The sequence below is a fragment of the Callorhinchus milii genome, unplaced genomic scaffold, assembly GCF_018977255.1.
Source record: "Callorhinchus milii isolate IMCB2004 unplaced genomic scaffold, IMCB_Cmil_1.0 Scaffold2, whole genome shotgun sequence".
In the NCBI taxonomy this organism is placed as follows: domain Eukaryota; kingdom Metazoa; phylum Chordata; class Chondrichthyes; order Chimaeriformes; family Callorhinchidae; genus Callorhinchus; species Callorhinchus milii.
In genome coordinates, this window is record NW_024704743.1 from 21,188,504 (window position 1) to 21,208,667 (window position 20,164).

The 20,164-nt window shown below is 41.6% G+C and overlaps 1 protein-coding gene across 7 annotated transcripts in view; it reads left to right on the plus strand.

Moving 5' to 3' along the window:
* Window positions 1-20,164, plus strand: part of si:ch211-207d6.2 (sickle tail protein) — a 376,663-nt gene that overhangs the window by 175,992 nt on the left and 180,507 nt on the right. For all 7 annotated transcript variants that reach the window (XM_042332375.1, XM_042332378.1, XM_042332376.1 and 4 more), the window contains exon 2: window positions 8,316-8,599. In XM_042332375.1, coding sequence (XP_042188309.1) covers window positions 8,316-8,599 — 284 coding nt within the window. The remainder of the gene's footprint in view (window positions 1-8,315; window positions 8,600-20,164) is intronic.

The following is a 20,164-nucleotide window of genomic DNA, read 5'->3' on the forward strand; positions in this document are numbered from 1 at the left end:
TTATGGCAGAGAACTGAGAAGGTGGATGAGCAGATTGGGGACAAATATAACTGTAATATGTCACAATCTTTGGTGGTTTCCATTAAAATGTCAAATATAATCTCACTCCCTCACACTTCTTTCTGAAAACATCAGTTTGTCTTTGTTTATACCTGAACAATGGTTTGGGTATATTGAACTCTTGTTTTACTGGACATGAACTAATAAAGCAATTAGATTAGAAATCTCAGTCAGGATAGCAGGAAAGATGGCTGGTGTAGGAAATAGAAAACACACACAGGTCCAGTAGGTGGCGCACTATACCACCTTTGGGACATTGACTTGAATACTTATTGTTGGAACGAAAGGATGTGCATCCTTCACCTGGTTTTACTATACCTGATCTAGATGGTTAGTTGGTCTGCCAACCTATCTCAGTTGGTAACACTCTTGTCTGAGTCAGAAGGTTGTGGATTCAACTGACTGCCTATCCAGGTGGACAATAAAGATCCCATGGCACTAGTCAAAAAAAAGAAGAGTTTCTCCATGGGTCCTGGGCAATAATCCCTCAAAGAAAAATTCACTTTATTGTTATTTTATTATTCATGGCTATTTGTGGAGTCCTGTAGCATATTGGTTAGAGCACTCGCTTTGCAAGCAAGAGGACCTGGGTTTGATTCCTGGGCAGGGCAAAACATTAGGAAAGTTTTCTTACTCCACACGCCTCTGTTTACCTAGCAGTGATAGGAACCAGGTGATTAGTCAATTGACAGGTCGCTTTTCGGGAGGAATAATCCCTTCAACAATGTGTTTAAAAAATAATAACTTGATCACTCAATCCACGACTGTTTGTAGGACACTACTGTGAGCAATTGGCTGCCGTGTTTTGCCCACAAAATATACAGTCATTTCACTTCACAGTATGTTCTGTGAAGCGCTTTCAGATGTCTCGAAGATGTGGTAAGGCGCTATATCAAATGCAAAGATTATTATTATGGCTGTTTGTGGGGCATTGCTGTGTGCAAATTACCTGCTGCATTCGCCTATAAAAATGCACAGTCACTACCCTTGATATTATATCCTGTGAAGTGTTTTGAACCACAGGATTTAAATGTAAGAATTATTATTATTATTAATTAGACATGCTTGGATCACAAGAAGTTTGCATTTGATCTCATCTTTCCAAGTAGCTTCCTCACAGTTCTTCCAACGATAACAAACAAGAAATTACATTTGTGTAGCATCTTTCATGTTTCAAGCTCATGTTTCAAGATGTCACAAGGTGCTGGACAGTCACCCAAGCTGCTGGATTGCGTCTAGGGGTGGGCAGCAAGGGTAGTGGAAATGGGAAGATGACCAAAGGCACAGTCGAAGAGGCAGGTCAAGAGACGGACCTTGAAGGAGGCAAGGGAGAGGGCGAGGTGGAGGGACTCTGAGGTGGAGATCCGGAGGGTGGGTGCAGAAAGGCTAAAGATCCGACCTCTGATGGTGAAGTGGGCAGGGCAAGAGGGCATGGAGCAGGCCAGTACCCGCTGAATGGAAGGACCGGACAGGTTGGTTGGGTTTTAGGGGTCACAGGTAGGGCGTAGCAAGAGTGTGGAGGGCTTTAAAGGTTTTTAAATAAGGAATTTAGCTCGATCATCTGTGGGATGGAGAGCCAGTGAAGCCGAGCGAGGATGGGGGTGATGGGCTAATGGAGCTTAGTGAAGGATTTACTCATTTACTATGTTTTAAATGAGTCTTGTGTCTTATATTCAACCACCCTTGCTGATAACATGTTCTGGCTGTCAACTTGTGTAATGATATACTTCTTGGTGTCTGCCCTTATGTTGTGACTGAGGGCCCAAAACAGGGTAGTGTTGCATTCCCTCAGTGCTGTATCCCTCACCCTGATCAGAATTTGTTTAATAAATACTGTAGATAAATCACGGATTTCATATTTGTGTTCTTCATATCCAAATTCAGATTAAAGCCTGCAAATTACTGTATTTAATGTTGCCAAATGCAGGGGATTCTGAAAAACCAGTAGGTTACATCCTTCAAACAACAATAACTTGCATTTATATAGCACACTTTACACGGGGTAGCATCCAGGAGCGCTTGACAGTGGCGGAGTCTGACAACGAGGGGCGGTGACCATAAGCACGATCAAAAAGGAAGGGCTTTAAGCGGGATTTGAAGGTGGGGAGGGCTGGGTCAAGGCGGAGGGATTGAGGGAGAGAGTCCCAGGGTTTCGGGACGTAGTGGCTGAAGGTATGGCCACCGAGGAGCGAGGGACAAACATGAATCTGGAGCCAGCCGAGGGGAGATAGCGGGTGGTGGAGTGGGGGAGTAAGCAAATCAGATAGGTAGGGAGGTGTGAGGACATGAAGGGATTTGAAAACGAGTGAGAGGATCTTGAAATCGATCCGTTCGGTAATTCAGAGCCAGTGGAGTCCTGGCAAGGACTGGTGTGATGGGGTTACGGAGTTGCGTGCGGGTGAGTATCTGGGGAGTGGAGTTTTGAATTAATTGTATTTTGTGTATGAAGCCCAGCGAGGAGGGCAATGGAATAGTCCCGCCGGGAAGTGACAAAGGCGTAGACGAAGGTTTCAGCTGCGTTTTTACGAAGTAGGAGACTGGTGGTTTTTTTTGACTGTTGTCTCCCTACTTGCACCAAGTTCATAGTTGCTGATCAAATGTTTGATTTGATGACTTGCTTGATCTGAGTTCTGTTTCAGCTCTATGTGGTGACTCTGTTAAGGTTGAGTGGCGCCTGGAAGTTATGGAACAAACTAGGGTGGTCCAACTGGCGGCTCGTGGGCCACATCTGGCCCGCGGGCCGATTTTATTCTCTCCTTCCTTTTCATCTGGCCCATCCGCTCCCTCCATAACCATAACTCGTAAATGCTATGTTATGTTTTTGAAGGGAAATGCAAAAATATTGCTTAAACGGCCTGCGGATGGTTTTCAAATAGGGGTATCCGGTCCTCAGCAGCCAAAAGGTTGGACCACCCTAGAATAATCCACAGCGCATGTTGTCTAAAAAGGCGTTTCCGGTCTTGCCATTGTGATGAGAAAATGAAAGGGTAAAGTTATGAAAGGTTATAGGGCAAGGGAAAGTAAATGGGATTAGAGCAGATAACATTAATAGGAGGGAGCTAGCATCGCACAGGCACAATACGATAACTTGTCTCCTTCTGTGTTGAAATGTCTATGTTTGTATTTCATTTAAGATCTAGAATGGAATCTCTAAAGATATTTCAGAATGTTTCAGAAGATCTTATAGATTTCCTGACAGCAGACGCACCAAGGGCATTTTATCTATGTCAACTAACATCAGCCTTTTCATATGCTTTCCATCTCGTAGGCTTATGCTGACATTCCAATGCAGTAACGGGAGAATCTTATCCCATCTTTTGGGTGAGATGTTAAACTGAGGGTCCTATCTGCGTGTTCAGGTAGACATTAATGATCCCCAAATTCACCTCAAGGCTGTTTATTATAATAACAGTTACTCACTTGGTGCATACATGCAGAAGAAGGAATACAGGGGAAAAGAAAGGGTGAGGGCTCGTGTGGGGCTCGTGGCCTGTTTCTGTGCCTTGTCATTCTAGGTAACTCTATGCATCTGTTTGCAGGATGTGTTGGCACAAATAACTGCTGTGTTTGAGCAAATGTTACGTTAGAAAAGCAGTACCAAAAGCTCTCCCACAACACGTTCCCACATTCATCAACACTTCGTGTTTGAGTTTTAGCCAAATGTGGAACTGAGTTACATGTCACTCCTCCACATAAAATTCAACATCCACTTTATGACTTCTTATGGAACATTGCTGTACTCAAATTCACTGCCACTTTTGCCTGCAAAATACACAGTCACGACACTTTACAGTAACGCGTGTGAAGTACTTTGAGACATCTTGGATGCTGTAACAAGACACTGTGTCAAATGCAAGTATTATTATTATTATCTTGGTTGGTTGGTTGGTTGGAGTTGCTCCTGCCATGTCTTATCTGCAGGTATCTGTATTGCTGTTCACTAATCGGCTCAAACTACTCTGGAATTCTTCAAAAGATACAAACTCGCCTCCAGTAAACAATCACTGATCTGCTTGATCTTGGAAGCTCTACTATTTAGGCCAATATAACATTAGGCGTTGATCCATTAGTCCAGATAAAAGCATTACAGTAATCCAGCAATGTGCCCAAAATGATATTTCCAACTCAAGTACGCCAGGACACTACCTCGCATGAAGGACACCATATAAATGCAAGTTGTTGTTGTTGATGTGGACTACTAGAAATATTAAGATTCCATCGAGGATTCCGTTCAATATATCCAGTAACAAAAGCCTGTTCTGTCATTTTATTAGATTATGTCAAATCGTTCAATTCAACTTTCCTGCCTTTACCCTATAGAATACAATCACTACACTTTACAATAACTCCTGTGAAGCACTTTGAAACACCCTTTGGATGTATAAGATGCTATGTCAAATGCAAAGGTTGTTATTTATTGTTTTTCTCCATATACCTTAATATTCTCACTTCTCACCCTTACTTTAGGATCATTAACTAGGAATGAATTGATGTTTGAGAAGCCACCCTTTCTGGGAAAACTTTGAACACTTTCATTTATTTTGAAAAAGGCCCTTTCTTGATAGGACAATGGCAATTCTCTGATTCAGTATTTATTTAATATGCTTTCATTACCAGAGCTGTCAATCTGAACAATTTTATTATGGCAGGATCTATTCAATGATAATAATCTTTGCATTTGACATGGTGCCTTATCACATCAAAACAGTGCAGTCTTTGAGGATTTGTTGATGGGTGATCAATTTGCACTTAGTAATGTTCCACAAATAAGAAGGAGGTGAGTGACCAATTTAACTGGAAGATTATTGGAAAGGACACCAGGAGAAACTCAATTTCAAAATTTTCAGACGGCACCAAATTGGGGGTAGTAGTTAATATAGAGGAGGACTGCAACAAATTACAGCAAGACATTAATAAACTTGCTGAGTGGGCATTTAAATGGCAAATGCATTTCAATGTAGAAAAGTGTGAGGTGGAACATTTTGGTAGAAGGAATAAGGAAGTCACATACATCCTGCAAAATAATACCTAAATGGGATAGCGGAGCAAAGGGACCTAGGGGTACACATACACAATTCACTAAAAGTAGCACCACAGGTTAATAAGACCATAAAGAAGGCAAACCAGGCATTGGGGTTCATTTCTAGAGGGATAGAAATGAAAAGCAGGGAAGTTATGGTAAACTGCTATAGAACCTTTGGTTAGACCACACTTAGAATACTGTGTGCAGTTCTGGTCCCCACATTATAGAAGGGATGTAGAGGCACTGGAGAAGGTGCAAAGGAGATTCACAAGGATGATCCCAAAACTGAGAGGTTATACCTATCAGGAAAGGCTGAACATACTTGGACTCTTCTCTTGAAAAGAGGAGGGTAAGGGGTGACCTGATACAGGTCTTTAAAATGATGAAAGGTTTTGATAGAGTAGACATAGGGAAGATGTTTCCACTTATGGGGGAGACCAAAACCAGGGGCCATCAATATAAAATAGCCACAAATAGATCAAATAGGGAAGTTAGAAGAGATTTCTTCACACAGTAAGTAGTGGGAATGTGGAACATGCTACCACAAGGAATTGTTGTGGCAAATAGCTTAGATGTATTTAAGGGAAAGGTACATGAGGGAGAAAGGAATAGAAGGTTATGCTTGAAGGCTTAGTTGAGGAAGGGCAGGAGGAGGCTTGTGTGGAGCATAAACACCGGCATAGACCAGTTGGGCCGAATGGCCTGTTTCTGTGCTGTATATTCTAATGTATTCTAACATATTCTATTTGAATAATAACATGGTTTTATGGTTCTCTACCATCCCCCTGAAATGACAAATGGAACATCGGGTTAGTATCTCATCCGAAGGATGGAACCGGAATGCTGGATTGAACCTGGATACATCTTGATATGTTTATTTTTAAGTGCAAGTTGTTGTATTATTACTACAGGTTCAAGTCAGACATTCACTGCTGAGACATCTGTTAGGTGCCCCTTATTAGCAGGTGGTCTTTTAGAGTACTGTACTGTTAAAGAGACTATTGAGTAAGGGCTACAGCATTGCACAAAGCATGAGTTGCATTGATGGTAAATGTTATTTGAGTTTCACCAGTTTTAATAATGATAATAATAATAATCCTTGCATTTGATACAGCGCTTTTCACGTCGGGAGGACGTCCCAAAGCGCTTCACAGAACACACTGTAAAGTGAATTGACTGTATATTTGTGGGTGAACGCGGCAGCCAATTGCATACAGCAGTGCCCACAAACAGTCGAAGATTGAAAATGACCAATTTATTATTGTTTTTGGTTTTGGAGGGATTATTATTAGGCGTGTGGAGTAAGGAAACTTGCCCAAGGTTTCGCCCTGCCTGGAATTGAACTCAGGTCTCTCGCTTGCAAAGCGAGTGCTCTAACCACTGAGCTACAGGACTCCACTACAGCTTTCTTCCCCTCCTCCTCTTCCTCCTCTCAAAGGCACCAATTCATTTTTGCTTCTAGGGTAAGATTACACAGGCAGTGCTGGACTCTGCTACCTTTTACAAGTACTCATTATTCATTATTCATGTAAGATAGGGTGACCAAATGTCTCAAATTTCTGGAGACAGTCCCCGGATGAGGTACTGTGTCCCTGGGGCCAAATTTCCACTGACTTGAGTTCAGCAAGAAACCGAGCAAGAACAGTAACATTCTAAAACAGATGCACCCATCAGAGAATACAGCCATTAATCCACAAGACTTTCCAGTACTGCCAGCATTAGGAATTATGGTGAGTTCAACATTTTTATATACACGTCCCTGGATTTGGTTTACAAAGTATGACCTCCCTAATGTATGAGCCTTGAGCACAAATTCTGATTGATTATTTGACTGACTACAGGGGCATCACTACCAAGCCTGATCTGGTCCTCGCCCTCATCTGCATCTTTTGACAAGGGTCTCTAGACAGTGATTTGAGATTGGGATCTCAGGTTGATTTCCCTTTATAATAATAATAATCCTTGCATTTTGATATAACGCTTTTCACGTCGGGAGGACGTCCCAAAGCGCTTCACAGAACACACTGTAAAGTGAATTGACTGTATATTTGTGGACGAACGTGGCAGCCAATTGCGTACAGCAATGTCCCACAAACAGTCGTAGATTAAAAATGACCAATTTATTATTGGTTTTGGTTTTGGAGGGATTATTATTATCAGGCGTGTGGAGTAAGGAAACTTGCCCAAGGTTTCGCCCTGACCTGCCTGGAATTGAACTCAGGTCTCTCGCTTGCAAAGCGAGTGATCTAACCACTGAGCTACAGGACTCCACTTTCCTAACCCAGGGGCACTGCAGTCATTATCATGTCCTGGATGTAAACAGCTGTAAAGCTGTATTGCCTTATGCTATCTTTACTCACGGGGTGTTATTTGAAGCTGTTTGAAGTAAAAATCTGTTATGTTTCATGAAAATATAGAGCTAGCCTAGGGCATGCTAGGGTGATAATAATAATTCTTCCATCTGATATAGCACCTTTCATGTCATCAAAATCCACAGGATTTACAGTAAAGTAGAGTGACTGAGTATTTGGTGGGTGACCATGGCAGCTAATTTGCACACAGCAATAATCACAAACAACCCTGAAGTGAAAGACTAATTTTATTTAGAGCAATTTTGGCTAGGATACCAGGAGGACGCTCCATTCTCTTTTTGAATAGCACCATGGATCTTTAACATCCACCAGTTCAAGCAGCAGGACCTTGGTTTAATGTCTCATTCAAAGGATGGTACCTCTGGAATATGTATTGGAGTGTCAGCTTACCTTAGACTATGTGAGTTCAAAGTCTTGAAGTGGGGCTGAAACCCACAACCTTCTGACTCTGAGGTGAGAGTGTCACCAATTGAACCAGGTGGGCAAAGATGCAAATAGTGCCTGTTATTTCAGTTCTCAGCTCTCCCATCAAATGGAGATGCAGAGTGAGAGTCAAATGGTTTGCTCAGATGGACCAAAACATTTCTTGGTTGTGGATCGTGCACATCTAGGAGGAGGCAGGTGGTCAACAACAACAACTTACATTTATATAGTTCCTTTCACTTCAGGAAGATGTCCCAAGGCGCTGGACAGTCATGGATCCGCAGTCTTAGAGTATAATGCACAGAGTTCAATTTGTCCTGTTTGGATAAATCAAATAGAGGGGCTTGAGTGCATTTAAAAATGTGTTTGGGGTGAAAGAAACATAATTGGGTATTATTTTAACCTTTTTGTAATGCGTTTTCTCCTAATGTTTCCAGATCAAGGGAAATCGAATTTGCGGGTGACTTCATCCGAGGATGCTGATCGCATCAAAGCAAAAGAAAACCTTGCGAATGGGAATAATCGCACTGCAAATACAAAGGTTGCTCGAAACATCCCCCGAAGGCACACAGTAGGTGGCGCTCGCAGTTCCAAAGAAGCGCTGGGGATGCAGCCGTCAGAAATGGAAAGAAAACGAGAGGCATTTCTAGAGCATCTGAAGCAGAAGTATCCGCACCATGCAACCGCTATCATGGGGCAACAGGAGCGCCTGAAAGAGCAGGTACAAGAGAACAGAATAATAAACCTCATTATATATATGCATTGGAGACTGTTGTGTCTAGTACAATACTACAGGCCTCGCAGCAAACAAAGTCTAAGATTGTTGCTGAGACTTGGAAATCCAACACTTTGCAATATACAATAGCCAGAGTGAATGAGGCAGGGGCAGCCTTCATCCTTTATCTTTTTATTGAGTTAATGAATTCCACATACACCAATTGATAGGCTGGTTGACTTTATTATTACCAATAACTTCAAAGGTTATTTTCCATTGCAGTTAGGGTCAAAAATCTGTGTAGTCTGTTCACGTTTATATTAAAAACTCATTTCAGCAGTAAGTGAGCCAGTTTCATCTGAGTCAATTTTAGAAAACGTAGAATGGTTCTGTTCATGTCGGCTCAGTGTTTGGAGCATCTAGGAGTGAAGCAGTTGAAAACCCGGTTAATATTCAAGGCAGAGTAAATGGCATCCTGGAGTCTTCACCAAAACACAGCTGACCAATAGCACCTTGTAGTGGTCTCAACTGTGCACCTGCTCAAAGCTGCTAAGTCTACAAGTATGCCAGGGGTGCTAGGCACAGTCTGAACCACCTTTATAGATGTTAGTAGATGCAACAATCACTGTTTCCTCTTATAATAGATATTGATAATACAAAATGCCATAGTTTTTATTCTTTCATTTCAAGGTTAAGATTTTCTTTATTATTCCCCATCCCTATCGATCATCCTGATATTTCCCCACTTCTGTGAACACCATGCCAGGACAACTGTTATTCTGTTGGCTCTCCATTCATTCCACTCCAATTCTACATATAGCTGATGTGGGCAACTACAGGGTGACCAAAAGGCATTACAATGTCAAATAAGTCTTAAAGAAATTATGATTTTTTTTAGATAATAGGGTAGATATCATGACTTTTTGGTCACCCTGTATGTACAGTATTGGATAGTTTAAAGATTCAGTATTTTCAAGTATTGAAGTACAGTCATGTTAGTAACTGCTCGCTCCTCCGCAGAGTTTACTAGATATATGCCTAGACTCAAGGGGCTTAGCTATGAGGAGAAGCTGGGTAGACTGGGGGTATATTCCTTGGAGCAGGGGAGGTTATGGAGTGATTTGATTGAGAGATTTAGGATCATGAAAGAATTAACAGGTTAGGTAGTGGATGACTTCTCTTTGGTAAAGGGATACATTGTTTTGGATTGTTTTGACTCAGAATACTGTAGAGGTGAAATTATTTGGGATAATGGAGAGATTGATATACACTTGTGTAACAGAAATATTAAGGGATAAAAAGACAGGCAGGTGGTAAAAGATCTGCCAAGTATAATAAACTAGTGGAATGGGCTTAATCGGCTGAATGGCCTCTTGTACTCGTTTGCTATATTCTTTAATGTTTAATTCAGTGAATTAATACTGCGCTCTGATGACAATTTGCAGCATTTCACAAATGTACAGTTGCAAAGACACAAACACCACAAGTCGGTACATGCTGTTTGACTTGAAAGAACGTTTTGCAATTTGATACAGTAAGTTAAGCAATCACCAACACACCATGTGCTGTAAAAAGAAAAGCCTGTTGCATGTGTCAGTCTTTAGAGCTGCGCTGTAGACATTCACAACTGAAGCAGTGCAGATTTTCACGTATAGTGATCCTTCAAGCAATACTATAATTAGTTTGAATCTTAAGAGTGTTAAAAATAAAATAACATCGGGCAATACAGGAGACAGAAACTACAAGCAGCAACTCAGGAGAGAAACAGACGCACTGGGGAATGCAAGAAACACTGGAAACCTGTTTTGCCTTGAGGCGCTGATCAAGTGGGAGTTGCAGAATTGAAAAGTAAGCTTGTATCTTCACTTTCTGTTGGGGCTGTCTGAAGCAGTCCCCCTTTGGCCAAATCTGCCTCTTTTCTAAATTTTCCTTTTTCAGATAAAAATGCCTTTTTTGTCTTGCTTAAAATCGGGAAACTCTTTAAATAAAAAAAGATTTTAAAAGAAAGTCGAGGAGAAAAAGTAAATCAATACATGGGGGTTTTCAGGATCAACCAGATTTCTCATTATAAATAGGGCGTGAGTCAACAGGGAGTAACCTTCCAAAACAATTCTGACAATGGTCATGGCACATCAGTGCATTCATTGCAGATAAATGATAAACGCTTGGTGTGAGATCCTGAACCTTGCAGACAAATTTTTCTCTACAGCCTTGCCCCGCTGTATTTTTGTGATCTCCTGCAACTCTACTCGCCCCGGCCAACTACTTTGCTTCATACTCCCTGCCTGCCCCACCCCACCAAATCCATACCAAATATCTTTGAGGTGCTCTCCCTCCATGAATAACTGTATAAAAATCTCTTATCTTTGTGTCCCATGCCCATGTTTAGCAGCTACCTACCTGTCTTTGCATTCTGTATATGTGCCAGCCTGGCTCAATTGGTAGCATTCTTGCCTCTGAGGCTGAAGGTTGTGGGTTCAAGCTCCATATCACGACTTTGAAGTTGTTTAGTCTAGGCTGTCATTCCAGTTAGATGCAGTCCTTCAGACGAGACATAAAGTCAAAATCCCATGGTTTTACCCCATCCTATCTCTGCAACCTTTACAAACCCAACAAACCTGCCCGCTCCCTTGGTTCAGTGTGCACCAACTTCACGGCCCCCACCCTAGTCGCCCCACCATCAGCAATCGGGATTTCAGTCTATCTACCCCACTTTCTGGAACTTCATTCAGGAGTCTTTACCACTCACCGCTTCCCTTACCTCCTTAAAGGTCCACTTCAAGACCCTCCTGCTTGACTGAACCTTCAGTCATCTTTCCCAACCCCCCACCCAGCTCAAGTGAAAACCCTGGACTGTCCAGCACCTTGGTGTACCCTCCCAATCTGAAAGTGGGTTTAAGTATAAATGTACATTTTTTTGTTGGTGGATGTTCTCTCGTGTGCCTGTTCAGGTGGATGTTAAATGCCTTCTTAAAGAGAAGTCAGCTTCCTCCATGTATCCTGGTGAAATTGCCCAAAATAAAATTGCTCTTTCACTTCTTGTCTGTTTGTGGGACATGGTTGCCAATTGGCGGTTGCATGTGCCTATAAAATATGCAGTCATTGCACTTTACAGTAAATCCTATGAAGCACTCTGAGATGTCCGCCTGATGTGGAGGATATATCAAATGTTAAGATTATTATTATTGTAACAAAATGGAAGGGATACTAGCTTGAAAAGTGTATAAAGTATTGACCTTTGATTCTAGCCTTTGCACTGCTTTGTTTTCTTAGTGAATATTCAAATAAAATTTCAGAGGCAGTTCAAAATAGAATAAAGAACATCACATGGCTATCTTGCACATATAATGTCATGCAACAACTTTGAAATCCCGCTCCACCCTAGTGCTGAAAATACATTCCCTAACCTCTGCTCTATTTTAGCAGAAACCATTGGGTTGTCACTTTGAAATAACTTGAGAAAAGAATTCTACTTTTAGAGTTTGTTGCATATTTGGAGCTTCCAGTTTTTTTTTGTTTTTTTTGGCTGATCCTGGAGGGACCTGCTGAAAGCCTGAGTCGGCTGAGCAAAGATAAGTTGGGTGTTAACAAACGCATTTGCACACAATCCTTCTCCATTGGAATTCTTCAAGGTGACAGGAGATTATTTTCACACAAAACAGGCAATCATTTTACTGAGGTTTGGCATTGAGGTGTTGACTCCCCCAAAGATTGATAAATTTATTGATAAATAAAAGAATTACTGCCCAGGTCTGTTGGGCAGGAGGGGTAACTAAGGTCGAAAGCGCTAAAGTAAACTTACAAGCTCAGTGTGCAAGTAGGAGTCATTTGCTGCTGTTCAATATTAATGCTATAATCTCTCCCAGTTACCTGACATTGTCGATGGAATTTTTATTTTTATTTGTAATATTTGGTTTTGTAATGAAAAAAGGAGAAAAGTCCATTAGTTGATCCAACAACAATTTGCATTCACATTGTGCCCTTCACGCAGAGTACTTGATTCATTCAAAAATTAGTTGGTTCACAACGCACAATGTTGTGATATCTAGTAGAACAGGCTTGATGGGCTGAATGGCCTCCTCCTGTTCCTCTTTTCCTGTGATGCAGTATCGAGCATGGTTGAAGGGTAATGAAGTAAGCACTCAGTGGTTTACTTTAAGGGCTGTATTTAAAACGATTGGCAGTTTCCAGCTGTTTGGTTGGGAACTCCCTGTTCTCTGGACTTCCTAACTCTTCACTCCTTCATCTGCAGATTATTCAGAACTCTGCAACTGGTGTCCTCTCCCACACTAAACTCCAGCTGATCACCCCCATCCTCGCCCGGTTTCACCGGCTCCCTATCCCCCAGAGGATTGAGTTCAAGATCCTCATCCTCACCTTTTAAAGCCCTCCATGGTCTTGCTCCTCCCTACTCCTGAGATCTAGTAAAACTTTACCAACCTGTCCGCCCCCTCCGCTTGGCAGGCACTGGTCTGCTTTATGTTCCCCGCCCTGCCCGCCCCACCATCGGAGCTCGGGGCTTTAGTCTTTCTGCTCCCACCCTCTAGAACTATCCCGGAACCCCTTTGCCACTCGCCCTCCCTTGCCTCCTTCAAGGCCCGTACGCAATTGGCTGCCGAGTTTCAGTCAATTGTGCATGGGCAATTGGCTGAAATTGCCTGTGTGCAATTGGCTGAAAATATACAGTCAATCCACTTTACAGTATATTCTGTGAAGCACTTTGAGACATCTTAGCAGTGCACTTTGAGACATCTTGGCACTATATCAAATATAAGGATTATTATTATCAAGATCTTCCTCTTTGACCGTGCCTTCGGTCATCTTCCATCTTCCCACCTCCTTGCCCTCCACCCCTCTTGACTCCAGCCCCCAGCTCAGGTGCAGACACTTCACTGGGACATCGATTTATCGTGGAAGGCGCTATATAAATGCAATTTGTTGTTGTTATAGCAGCTCTGGGGTGCTGCCCTGGTGAGGGGCGCTATGTAAGTGCAGTTGTTGTTGAAGTTAAGAAAAGGCTCTGTTGGATGGATAGGGTCCAATAAAGTGATCAAATAATAAATCTTCAGATAGAGAAATGGAGCATGTTTGGGCAACAAAAGGGAAATATGAGGGATAGCTGGGAGACTGACCAATATTTGGGAGGCAGATAGGTAGGAAGGTGAGAGAGAAAAATAGACTATAAGGATCAATGGTTATGACCTGGGGAGTGAGTACTAAGTGTGGCTATATATATATATATGTGTGTGTGTGTGTGTGAGAGTCTTCTACATCAGCCCAAAGCAATGAGACAGCTAAAGATTTTTTTATCGGATCTTTTACACTGTATGCCAAAATAACCAGCATCAGGTTGAGAAAATATATTTCTGCTTCATACAGTATCTGCTGAGTGTTGACACTGCCTCACCACTGATTAATCTTACCTTGAGATACCGACTTAGTTTTTGAATGAACTGATTTCTAGCTGGAGTGAATTTTTTTCACTCTTGAGTTGTTTGGATTTGAGATGCCATGCCAAATAAGGTGTTAGAGGCACAGTCCATTGTTGATTTCAAGAAGGAGGTAGATAGGTATATGAAGGATAGAGGCTTGAATGAGTATGGGAATAAATTGGGGCACTGCAATTGAATGAATAGTTTGCTCTGAGAGCTGGTCTATATATCGGGAGATGGGGAGACAATGGACCTGGGTGAGGATCATAATAATAATAATCCTTGCATTTGATAAAGCGCCTTAACACATCTTCGAGATGTCTCAAAGTGCTTCACAGAATATACTGTAAGGTGACTTGACTGTATATTTTGTGGGCGAACTGTGGCAGCCAATTGCGCCACAAACAGTTGTGGATTGAATGACCAAATAATTTTATTATTATTACCCCTGGAGAAGCGACCCACCAGTCGACTAATAACCCAGTTCTTGACTTACTGCTGGTAAACAGAGGGATGTAGAGTAAGAAAACTTGCCTAATGTTTTGCAAACCCAGGTCCTCTTGCTTGCTCTAACCCAGGGGTGGGCAATTATTTGGGCTGGCGGGCCACTTCACAAGTTTTGGTAAGCTTCACGGGCCACACACTTAATATAGATGCAAATGCTTAATAATAGATCAAAATCAAGTCTTACACTTGTACATGTATAAAATAAAGTTTATATAATTGACATTCATTAAAATTAGGTTAAATAAAAACAACTCATTGAGCAGACATTTATTTGATATTTATTCACATACTGATGAGAATGTGAGAAGCTCACTCAATGGGAAGAATGAAAGCGCTCACCAAACAATTGAAGTCAGGCATTGACTCCGTTGTTGCAATGCGGAGTACTGCTGCAAGGTGGTCATCAGTCATCACAGGTCTATGTTTTGATTTATTGAATTTCATCACAGAACATGTCTCCTTGCATATGTATGTTGATCCAAACAGCACAAGCATCCTCCAGGCATGAGCCTTTATTTTTGGAAAGGTATATTCATTAAGAGAGGTGTAAAAACTGTGAAGAGGCACTGATTTGAATTGCTCCGCAAGCAATGGATCACATTGCAGGTCAATAAGCTCGAGTTGGAGGTCAAATGGGGCTTTGTCAACATCAAATGAAAAAGGTGAAGAGACCAAAGACAAGTCATTTTCGATCAAATTGAAATCCTGGAATTGGCGAGAAAATCCAGCATGCAAGTCAAGTAGTGACGAAGTATACATTTTACGGCTTTGATCGCAAACAGTAATCTGCTGCAAAGTTGGAAAGTGGGCGTACAGCCTGTTTCCTATCTGACGCGATAAAAGAACTAATTTCATCATAAATGACTTGACACTGCAATACAAATTGTGCACAAAGGCCCTCTTCCGTTGCAGTTTTGAATTCAGTTCATTCATGCGGCCCATGATATCAATGGCAAATACAAAATCAGGGAGCCAATACAAATATTCAGCTGTGGGAAATCCGAATCTTTTATCTCATGTCCAAAAATAAATCAATCTCTGTTCTCAGTTCATGCACTCTTTTCAAGACCTTTCTTAAACTAAGCCATCTTACATTTGTGTGATACAGAACATCCGTGCGCTCGGATTCCAATTCCTCAAGCAGAGTTACAAATTGTCTATGGTTTAATCCTCTTGCTTGAACGTAGGTGACTACTTTCGTCCACGACATTGCTTAGTTTTAGAATACTCTTACAGAAGACCTCTTGGTGGATAATACAGTGTAGAAAAAACAATATTCTGTTCTGGATTTGTTTCTTTGACTTGATCTTAAATTTTTTTCAGTAACCCAACATTTTTGCCTGTCAGATTTTGGCTTCCATCGGTGGTCACATTCACTAATTTTTTCCATACCACTCCTAATTTTAAGATAGACTTATTTACTGCCTCCAAAAAGTCCTCTCCAATTGTGGTATCTTTCATTGACTGCATTGATGCCAATTCTTCTATGAGCTCAAAATATTTGGTGATACCTCGAATACAATGATCAACTGGGCTGTGTCTTTGACATCACAACTCTTGAGTGCAAGTGAAAAACAGACAAAATTGCTTACTTTGCAACTGCACATTCATTTTATTTTCTTTCTTTATTTTATTTTTTAATTTATTTTAATTTTATTTTATTTATTTTATTTGTTTTATTTTCCACCCACACCGGTAAAAAAAAATTTAGAAGTCCATTCTTTGTTGAATATTCGGCCTTCAGCATCCACTTTCCGCTTCTTTGATAAACTCAATTCGAACTAATGTCCTCTTCAGTGAAAAGTATTGCCGCGGTTGCCATGGGCGTATTTGAAAATTTGCCGATCCATACATTTCTGACGTCAGCCTGATTCAACACTTAAGGGAGCGTGCGCACAACTAAGCAGTGTGATTGGCTGACATTCCCAATCAGATTCAAATGCGAAATTTGTACGACTTTCTGGGACTGAACAAACTATAATTTTTTCTATTGCTAGACACAGTGATGGGTCGGATAGAATCATTTGGCGGGCCAGATATAGCCCGCGGGCCGTCTTTTGCCCACCCCTGCTCTAACCAGTGAGCTACCGGTCTACACATGATAGACACTAATTTTGAGTGTTTCAATATTTCTGTTTGAATAATTTCAAGTAAGGTAATATTTTACCTACGAAATATACAGTCACTAACTTTACAGTAAAATCCTGTGAAGCGTTTTGAAACTAATTATAATGTGCTCGCGGAAGCCAGCGTGGGAAACAATACGGGCTGTAGAGTTTTGGATAGTCTTCATCTTGTGTAAGGAAGAGCTGGATAGTTTGGCAAGCAGCCCATTGGCATAATTAAGTCAGGGCGTAATAAATGAATGGATGAGAGTCTCCGTGGCCTGAGGTAGAGGTAGTGGCAGGGACGGGCAATATTTTGGAAGTGGTGGCTAAATTACCTTCCTCTGTGCTATGAATTTCTGTGCAGGTGACAATTTCTATGAATGTTTCCCTGATCTTCTACAGCTTGTGTAAGAGTGAGCTCCCTCAGTGGCATGTTTTGTCATGTTTATATTCTCAGCGTGTTGCAGAGCTGCATCAATCACAGCGACTCACTGCCCTGGCCTGTCAGTTATGTTTCAATGCCACGTTTGCTCTGCGGGACAAATTCTTTCACAACTTGGCTGTGGCTGCTGTGTGCGCAGAGTGCAAGCAGACCAGCAAAGTGAACTTGAATGGGTAAGGGTGCAAAAGTAACCACCACCCTCAATCCACAACTGTTTGTGGGACACGGCTCTGCCATGTTTCGCCCACAGTCGATATATTCTGTAAATCGCTTTGAGACGTCTTGAAGACTTGATAAGGTGCTTATCAAATGCAAGGATTATTATTGTTGTAACCTTTGCAAATGAGCTGGTACAAAATGCTGGCCAGTACCCCAGTGGCACATTTTGATGGTGTGGAGGGGGAATGCTTCTCTGAGTGGATCACAGTGTCTCGAAAGGCCACAAGAACACCTGTTATATTTTGCTTGGCATTGCTGCAAAGGAACTGCAAAGCTCCAAAGCTCAAAGAGTTGGGAAGGACCCAAAGGGATGGGAGAATTCACAATGCTAATTTCTCTATCCAAAATAAATTTACACAGCACCTTTTGTGTGGGGAGGATGTCCCAAGGCACTGGACAGTCCAGGGTTTGCTACAAGCTGGGGACAAGAGCTGATGAGGTGGAAGGTGATGGGTGGGAAAGATGACTGAATGTGCAGCCAAAGAGAAATCTCTTGAAGGAGGCAAGGGAAGGAGCAAGCCGGAGGGACTCTGGGATGGAGAGTGAGGGGCAGATAGGCTGAAAGCCCAACTACCGATGGTGAGGCGGGCAGGGCAAGGGATGTGAAGCAGGCGGAGTGAGTGAACGAGTTTGTACGGTTTGAGAAGATCAAAGAGGTAGGATGGGGCAAGACAGAGTTGGAATTTAAAGGTCAGGACGAAGATCTTGAACCTAATCAGCTGAAGAATGCAAAAGCTCATCTTCTTATAGAAAGCCGGATCCTAGAAAAGGCTGAACAAGATTGCTGTGGGATTGAGACAAGAAAAACCTTGTATTAATGGTCTAATGGTCAGCCTGGTTGAAAGCACTCTTGCCTCTGAGTCAAAAGGTTGTGGGTTCAAGCTTCAAATCGGGACTTTGAGCTCAGAGCTAGGATGATGCTTTAGTACAATGCTGGGGGAGTATTGCATTGTCAGAGGTGCTGTCCTTCAGATGAGACATCAAAGATCGTCTTTGTCTGCCCTTCAGGTGGACCTTAAAGATATTATGGCACTATTCAAAAAGAGAATGGAGTTTCTCCTGGTGTCCTGGCCAACAATCCCCCAAATAAAATTAGTCATTCATTTTACCTACAAATGTACAATAATCCTTGCATTTGATATAGTGCCATATTATGTTATCAACAAGTATGAAAGTGCTTCAAAGGATTTTACTGTGTAGTGCCTTTACAGTAAATCCGTGAATGGCTTTGAGACATCATCCTGATGTGAAAGATGTTGAATCAAATATAAGGATTATTATTTATTATTATTATTAAGTTCAGGTCTTTGAAATATAAAATCTTAAAACTTTCCAAGTTTACAAATGATACTAAGCTAAGAAGAGTAATAAATAGTGAAGAGAATAGTAGCAGACTGCAAGAGGACCTAGACAGACTGGCAAAACGGGCAGACACGTGGCAGATGAATTTTAATGTGGAGAAATGCAAAGCAATGCATTTTGGGTGGAAAAATGAGGAGAGGCAATATAAGCTGATGGTACAATCTTAAAGAGGGTGAAGGAACAGAGAGACCTGGGGGTTCATATAAGCAAATCCTTGAAAGTAGCAGGACAGGTAGATAAAATTGTTAAAAAAGCATGTCGGATACTAGACTTTGTAAATAGGGGCATAGATTACAAAAGTTAGGAAATTATGATGAACCTTTATAAAACACAGGTTTGGCCTGAGTTAGAGTACTGGGTTCAGTTCTGGGTACCACACTTTAGGAAGGATGTCAAGGTATTGGAGAGAGTGCAAGGAGATTTACCAGGATGGTACCAGGAATGAGGAACTTCGGTTATGAGTGAAGGCTAGAAAAGCTAGGATTATTCTCCTTGGAGCAGAGAAGACTAATAGAAGTTTTCAAAATTATGAGGGGATTCGATAGGGTGAACAAGAAGAAACTATTTCCACTGGTGGGTGGGTCAGTAATCCAAGGACACTAATTTAAAATAGTTGTTAAAAGAAACAGAGGGGAGGTGCAGAGAATTTTTTTCACGTAGTGAGCTGTTCAGATCTGGACTGTATTGCATGAATGGGTGGTGGAAGCCAATTCGATAACAACATTTAAGAGAGAAGCAGATAATTATTTGGGGAGGATAAGTTTGCAGGGCTATGGAAAGAGAGCAAGGGAGTGGGATTGATTTGAGTAGCTCTTTACAAAGAGCCGGCACAGACAGGATGAGCCGTAAGGTCTCCTTTGTGCTGTATAATTTTATGATTCTATGATACGTCCTGCACTGTTCCCTTAAAACTGGACTTTGCTGAATATCTCTTATATGCTGACTGTGAAACAAGAAAGGCTTTGATTCCCTGCAAAACCAGACTTTTCTTTCCTAGGCAGTCCGTGCTCCCACATCTCATTTGCCTGGAAGGTGTTGAAAGACATTATGCTGGGTCAAGTCACACTTGGATATCCTTGTGCTCCTTAGAGTGGGAGGTGTAAGAAGCTTAATTTGTTCAAATATTTTGGGCAGAGATTTGTTTTTCACATGACGTGTCGCCCAACTTGTGTTTTGAAAGAAAGATGAAAATGGAAATTCGCTTGTCACAAGCTCCATGACTACAGCAGGCAGTGTTCTGTGTGCATGATCGGACAACATCATTAGCAAGATGGGCACTGTAACTCTGAGTATTAGTGAATGTGCAGATAAAGAGAGAGTCTCAGCTCAAACTGAAATGTTTCTGGCAGGTTTACACTGAGAATCTGACTTTCAACAAATAGCCTCTATCCCCAGCCCCTCACCAACCAACTACTTGTAGTTAGTAACAAATGCAGAGTGTGTGTTTAACGAGGAAGAATGTAGCTAAGCAACAGTTAAAGAGCAGGGAATAAATAAACAC